The sequence below is a fragment of the Lepisosteus oculatus genome, chromosome 23 (assembly GCF_040954835.1).
Source record: "Lepisosteus oculatus isolate fLepOcu1 chromosome 23, fLepOcu1.hap2, whole genome shotgun sequence".
In the NCBI taxonomy this organism is placed as follows: domain Eukaryota; kingdom Metazoa; phylum Chordata; class Actinopteri; order Semionotiformes; family Lepisosteidae; genus Lepisosteus; species Lepisosteus oculatus.
In genome coordinates, this window is record NC_090718.1 from 15,074,698 (window position 1) to 15,081,897 (window position 7,200).

General features: G+C 51.6%; 1 protein-coding gene across 1 annotated transcript in view; it reads left to right on the forward strand.

Moving 5' to 3' along the window:
- The window catches only part of LOC102689563 (ubiquitin-associated and SH3 domain-containing protein B), a 37,363-nt gene extending 32,733 nt beyond the window's left edge, over nucleotides 1-4,630 (forward strand). Inside the window, exons 10-14 of the mRNA XM_006642149.3 lie at nucleotides 454-546; nucleotides 678-822; nucleotides 956-1,062; nucleotides 1,348-1,457; nucleotides 1,607-4,630. Coding sequence (XP_006642212.1) covers nucleotides 454-546; nucleotides 678-822; nucleotides 956-1,062; nucleotides 1,348-1,457; nucleotides 1,607-1,744 — 593 coding nt within the window. The 3' untranslated portion in view covers nucleotides 1,745-4,630. The remainder of the gene's footprint in view (nucleotides 1-453; nucleotides 547-677; nucleotides 823-955; nucleotides 1,063-1,347; nucleotides 1,458-1,606) is intronic.
- The last annotated feature ends 2,570 nt before the right edge of the window (nucleotides 4,631-7,200 follow it).

Sequence of the window (7,200 nt, forward strand, 5' to 3'; positions counted from 1 at the left end):
CCTCTGCTCTCCTCCCCACTGAGAGCTGGTGTGTGGGGAGCGGACTGGAGCATCACCCAGGTGGGGGTACACACTGGTGGGGGTGGAGGGGATCCCCATGACCTGTAAAGAGCTCTGAGTGGAGGGTCTAGAAAAGTGCTATATAAGTCTAAGTCTATTTTTGTTGTTATTATTTTTATTATTATGTATTCCTTACTCATTTTTACAGGCTTATAGCACATTTTGTTTTCACTTTGGGCAAAGGCTCTGTCACGCAGTCCTGATGCCACAACTATAACCTGTGCTTGAGGATGATGGGAGATTCTGGCCCAGGGCAGACATGACTGATATGAGAACCTGCCCACTCCATACTGGAGCTCTCTACAAGGCCAACATTTCCCTCTGGGGGTCTCGGTGCTTGCAGGAGTTGTGCGAGACGCTGCTGAGAATAGTTGTCTTTCCCTTGTGTGGCAGGAGAGGCGCTGCTGGAGAGCAACACGGTGATCGACTTTGTGTACTGCTCGCCCTCGCTGCGCTGCGTCCAGACTGCACACCACATCCTCAGAGGTACAGAGGCTGCTCTCCGGCGCCTCACTCCTACACGCCCCTAGAGCGCCGGCCCGCTGGTCCAGATCGCTGCGGGTGATTACTGTTAAGACCATTCTCTTGGTCTAACGTGACGCCTCTCTCTCACCCAGGGCTGCAGCAGGAGGGGAAAATGAAGATCCGTGTGGAGCCGGGCTTGTTCGAGTGGACCAAGTGGGTGTCGGGCACCTCGCTGCCCGCCTGGATACCTGCTGCCGACCTGGCTGCCGCCAGCCTCAGTGTGGACACAGCGTACAGGTGAGGGCTGCAGACTGGCCCCGCCACAGCGCCGCTCTGCTGGAAACATCCCGACAGACGGGAGTTCATCGAAGTTGGCAACTGCGCCTGTTCAGATAAAGACCTTCTCACCTGCCTTTCCCTCTGTCCCCAGACCTCATATTCCAATCAGCAAGCTGAGCGTTTCTGAATCGTATGACACTTACATCAGTCGCAGTTTCCAAGTGACTAAGGAAATCCTGTCCGACTGCAAGGGCAAAGGTAGGAGCTGCCATTCGTGTCCCTCCAGGGAGACAGTCCTGTCTATTTCCCGGTGTGCAGTAGACCAGGGCAAGGGAAGAGACCAGCCGAATAATTAGCAAATATCCTGGGCAAACAAATAATCCTCAGATTTCAAACAATTATTTAGACAAAACAAATCACAGAGATCTGAATCAGAGGGCTTTATAAGTGTGCCTTCTCTGAGTGACAAACAGCCGTGTGTGTCCTGTGACTGGTCTGTGTCTGTGACAGGTGAGCGCTCACTGTGCCCTCCGGTCTCCGCAGGTAACAACGTACTGATCGTGGCCCACGCTTCCTCCCTGGAGGCCTGCACTCGCCAGATCCAGGGCCTGAGTCCCCAGAACTCCAAGGACTTTGTACAGGTGGTGCGGAAGGTCAGTGTGCATCTTCCCTGATTGTCTGTCTTTACTGCCAGGGACTGTAGAGTGCTCACACAGCGCCACCCTGTGGCTACGAGCTGCAGCAGCACCGCCTCAGTGTCCAGGATGAGACTGAGGTGTGTCTCCTCCCTCCTGCCTTGCAGATCCCCTACCTGGGCTTCTGCGCCTGTGAGGAACAGGGGGACACGGGGGTGTGGCAGCTGGTTGACCCCCCCATCCTGCCCTTGACACATGGACCCAATCACAGCTTCAACTGGAGAGAGACCCTGCTGCAGGAGTGACCCAGAACCACGCACACGAGCTCTTCCCAGGCTCCTGCCACCTGCTGTCCACCTGTCTGTTCCAGTCTCCCAGTATTTGCCAAAACCTCAGTCAGGGCATGACATCCACTAAGGCTGTGTGGAAATGTATCCATATGTGTATGTATATACAGATATACTGTAGAGGGGAACACCTCTACAGCATGGCGATTCTGCAGTGTAGTCCAGTTATATATATACACATACAGTACACATAATCACTTCTGTACTTGTGGTAACTAAAGCAAAGGCTGGGTGAAGGTCCTTCACTTTCCATCTGCATGGAGAGCAGCACTGAAGCTAAGAGTTTATGGACCCATTCTGGGTTCTGGGCTGCAGCGCCAACTGCGGACACCCCTGGGTGAAGCCCATGTTAACGCCCCCACTGTCAGTGCTGCAGCCCTGCGAGGTGAAATCCAGTGGCTGTTAGTCTGAGTCTTTCACTGGGTGTCTCCTGTGGCTGTCGGCCAACAGGAGGGTCATCTCAGACTCGCAGCCAGACTCGCAGTCTTCACAGAAGCAACACAGGGCTTTGCGTGGGTAGATCTGGGGCTCGTTCCCATGCAACAGGCGTGAGCTTGCTGGTTGTTGTGGCCACCTGGTGTCAGGGCTGTCATTTGACCAGTGGAATGTCCTCTCTCAGGATGATTCCATGTCACCGTTCAGCAAATGGTTCAGCACTTACAGTCAGTTAGGATAAGGCACTGCAGCTGCAGTAATCTCACAGTGCATGCAACTCTGATTAATGATTTTGTTCCACGTACAACTGACTCCAGTCGTCTCCTGTGATGGATCAGTAGAAACATGAAATGCAAGGAGGAGGTACATAAATAATGAATCAACCTGATTGCACGCCCCTACCTGTATCCTACCTAAAACCGAATCAATTTATAAAGTTAAAAGCCTAACCTGAGTAGAAAGCAGCTGAGCCCTGAAAAGCACAAACTACAATCTGACTTGAGCTGACAAAGACAGATACCCAGAAAATTGCATTATTCTGTGCAGCAGCAGGACTTCCACTGCGGGCTGGTGACGTGTCCCTGGCTGACCGCATGTTGACCTGGTGACACCCAGTCCTACATCATTACACATGGCGTGAGGTCCAGTGAGCGCTGTCTGTGGGTGAGGCAGGTGACCATCTTGACCTGCAGCTGTAAACCACTGCTGGTCACATACAGTACAGTCAATAACCGTCAGCGTAGCCCGGTGCCCTGCTTACCTGGCCTGGCTTTTCATCATCGGACATTCAGAAAGGGTGCGATACGGACTGCCTCCTTTGCGATGGCTGTTTTCACTCCTGGTACCTGCCGATGGTCTCCGCCTTTCCCGGGGGTCACCTCCTGCCAGGGGTGCAAACATCTGCTTAATGTCAAAATGTGTAACCGATGCATTTCAGAGCGAGTGATTTAAATTGTTTAAAATATTTCAAAAGATATGATTATTTATTTAGCCTGTCTGCCCTGTCAGTGTGTCTTCAGGTCGTTAGCTTACTCGATGGCAAGGTGGGAGCTCCAAGCCTGCTGCTCCGCGCTCTGCCTGGTGCTTCTGCTTCCTCCAGGCTCAGAGGGCTCAGAGGGACCCGGCTGTGGCTCCCTACACTAGTTTATCCCCGGTCTGACCTCCGAGGCTGGATCATGCCCTGCTGTTCTCTGTGCACTGCAACAGTGTGTGTTGTCCTTGCAGGTTGTTCTGAAATGTGAAAAGGTCAACGTAGGGTGCCAAAATTCACCTTGCTTGCCATAGGTTTGCGGAAAACAAGCACAGTCCCCTTAGAGGGTTCTAAGTGGGACATGAAGTTTAAAGGTTTCTAATTTTACCGTGCCTTCACTGTGCTTCCCCATGCAGGAGCACACGTGTAGCGTGATGTACTGTAGTAAACATTGGATATCTGTTATGGAGCACGCAATCCCCAAGAGGCCACTGAGGTGTATGGAGCAGCTTGAACGTCTCTCACTGCTTCTTCAGGGAACGACGTGCTGGCAGATGAGACATGAGAATAACATGCCTCCTTCACACTAAGAGTCGCAAGGATCTGCGTCCAGCAAGGCAGGCTGCCCCACAGATGCTGATGCGCTGAGCTCCTCCCGGGAAGGTTCGGGGCGCTTCTGCGGTCTGCACGAGCGATGGGGCCAGCAGGCCTCCTCCTGTGACCTGCGTCCTGCTTGCAGGAGGTCAAACGTTAATACATGGGGTGTGACACAGCACGAGGGGAGATGTGGGCTGCGGTCGCTAACCAGTTTTCAAATAGGAAGATTGCACCGGCTGAACAACGAGGAAATGCTGAGCAGCCTGAACAGGATCCTGCCTCAGCACTGGAAAAAAGCTGCACAGCATTGGACTCTGCTCCAGAGCTGAGAGAGGAACCCCACTCCGAGTGACCGGCTGCCTTGTTGTAGCACTGTCTCGCCTCTGCTCTCCTTCCTCTTGGGCGTGCAAACCCAGCTTGGACTGTCTGTTCTTTCAAGAGTTTCTTCGAGACAGAGAGGCACCGCTCTTGCACTGGTGTGGTTTTCATCGTCTGTATCGGTCAATATCGGCATCCCGCATTCACGGCTGCGTGTGCCCTCTGTCCTGTCGTCCCCTTCGCCTCCTGGTTCCTGTCCTCTTGTCTGCAGAGCAGAAGCCTGGCTCCTCCTGCGGTCAGCCAGGCAGCTCCCCAGGCTCTGCAGCGCTTTGCATGTGTCCGGCCAGAAACGCGCCGCAGTGAACGAGCGAAACTAAAACCGTACGCAAAACACGAAGCTGATACAAGGCAAGTCTCTACTTGACAAAGTCCTCTTCTTTGAAAAAGAATTCATGCTTTATGTATTTAAATTATTGTCTTCATTTTTATGCAATTAAAAAGGTCAAAAATGTGTTTCTAAAGAATGTGTATACTATTTTGTTGCAAAAGATCAATTGCCTCAGTAATTATTATTATTATTATTATTATTATTATTATTAAAATTATTTACTGCTTCAGGAATATATAAATGATGTTTGCGAATAAATGTTTTATTGGCATGTGGTGTGTTGGTGTGTTGGTGTCTTGCCTGGCAGCCCTGTTAGGGACTGGGATTCATCTCTCTGCGCTCACCAGCTGGTCGGCCCCATTGCTGTTGGAGATGCCAGCTCCTGGTGCACAGCCTGTCCTCTCCCCTGCGCTGGCAAGATGTGGCACTGCTAGGAGAGCAATTCCATTCATCTCTTTCACCATTCAGGAGAAGATAAAAGGCTCTTGTTGCCTGAGAATTTAACAGCTACAGGCTTGCGGGTGAATTTAGCAGAAGAACAACAACGCATTTTTTTTAATTCTGCGCCTGTGTGAATTTGCCAGGCGTAAAATGTTCCACACCCAGTGTCGGCCCTGACACAACCAAGACAGTCGTTCTCTGTTTTCAGCCTTAAACACAAGAAGTAAAATATACTGAAATCAGCTTCTGATTTCGTGATTCGCAGACCCAGTATCTTAGAGAATCTGATGACCGAGTCTGTTTGCTTTCAATTTCTGTGTATATGTGCCACGTCCTGGCCAGACATGCAGTCTGAGTATCAGGCCATCTGTCTGTACTCTTTCCTCTTTCTCTGCCTGTTTCTCGAGTAGCCCTTATGAACATTACTAAAATGTTACATAAGCTTAATGTTATTGAGCTTGTAAAGCAGAAGGATTTATTCATTTTTAACCATTGCTGAATATGAGCGTCATCATTAAGATGACAAAGACCTTCATGCTGCTGTAATTACAAATTCAGAACAAATGTCATTTAAACTGGTGCTGACTTCTCGAAAGCTGCAGCAGGTAGATTCAGGTACGACACTTGCACTACCCAGTATTGTCCACTAAGGGGAGACATTCCCCCATTGTTTTCGAATGCAGCGTTTACAAGCGTCAATTTGGTGCCTCACTACTACTAGCTCAGGACAGGCTCAAAGTGATGAAACAGCGAAGAGACTGCGCTCCTTTCTCAGCTGGTTGGATGCACCATTTCACCACCGGAGGGCACTACAGAGTCTAACCCCAGAGGACAGGGTTCAATTTGAAAGGTCTCAGCAAAGGTCATTGTGAACTGAGGCAAGTCTGCTCTGCACCGAATATTCATTCTTACCCCTGTAATCCTTGTAGAGATTAGGGAAGTACTTCCGTTTTTCACTGAGTAAAGCCTGCCTTACGTAGAGACGTAGAGAGGGTGTAGTTATGTATCATTTGTGAATCCCTGTGGCTAACAGCCGATTGAGGTGTGGCGCTGAAAAAGACAGCAGGCTGTACCTTCTCTCTCATAGCACTGATAGTTCCGGGGTATTCATTTTGGAGCAGGTCACTCTGGGTCGGGTGTGCCCTACATATGGTTACTCTATAGATTCTTAGGGTCACGCCTCTCTAGCAAAAGGAAAAGCATGCGGGATCTTCTGCAGCAGCAGCTATGCGCACTGCGTGCTTGCGTGCTTTGTGCTCATGGTATGATAAACACAGTGTGGCCGCAGCCCTGCATGTCGGAGCTCCTGCGGTATCGTTTGGAAAAAAAAGGAGGAGTGCAAAGCGACGCCAGGAGAGCCAGACAACACGGCCCGTTCCTAAAGTGCAAGGCGACTCCGGCGCTTTTCTTACGGGCTCCGGTTCAGCCCCGCGTCTCTTTGTCTGGAACAGCTGGGGAGGCCGCGGGTGGTCTGTGACTTCTGCCCAGCCGATTGGCTCTGGCTCCGTCCCAGCGCACCCGGGTCTGGGACGCGATTGGACGACGGTGTTCGGAGCTTCAACATCCGATGCGCTTGTCCGGCGCGCACAGCTGTCTCGGCGGCTTGCAGATCCCAAAAGCCGCCACCAGGCGGCGCCAGTTCTCCAAAGCCCAGTCCCGTTATGCCAAAGCTCCGCAGTCGTGTTTTTCGTGTAGGTGGCGCTTTTAAAACGGGCTACGCGGGATCTTTCTGTTGCTTCTGGTAAGCTGATGGAAGCAGCAGTCCCACTTGGCAGCCCGATCTGAGAAGCGCAGCAATGCTGTGTCCAGTCAGGACTGGGGTGGGCGTCCTCTGGGTGAAACCTTCTGGCTTCTGTGTTTCGTCTATGCGGAGTTGGTGGATAAATATGCGGCGCTCCTGGCTCTGCACCAGTCAGGTGACCAGGGGCACTGTGCTATAGGAGGCGCTGTCATTCAGGTGAGGTGTCAGACTGTCCTGGATGATCTAGGAAGTCCTCACTCCTTGGTCATCACAGATCCCAGGGCACCGTTCGTAGGATTAGGGGTATCAAGGTATCAAAAACACCAGAGAGAAATGTCAGCACATCGCTCTGTCTTCTTGCAGTCAAAATGGAGACCCCAGCCTGCCGGCTCAGCTGAGCGCCGATCCACTGATCCAGCCATGCAGCCATGGTTATTTTCATCCGGACCGGCTGTGCTTGCTGCAGTACACATGCCGCAGAAGCAGACACAGTTTCAGATGGCCACCACGCAGCAGACTCAATC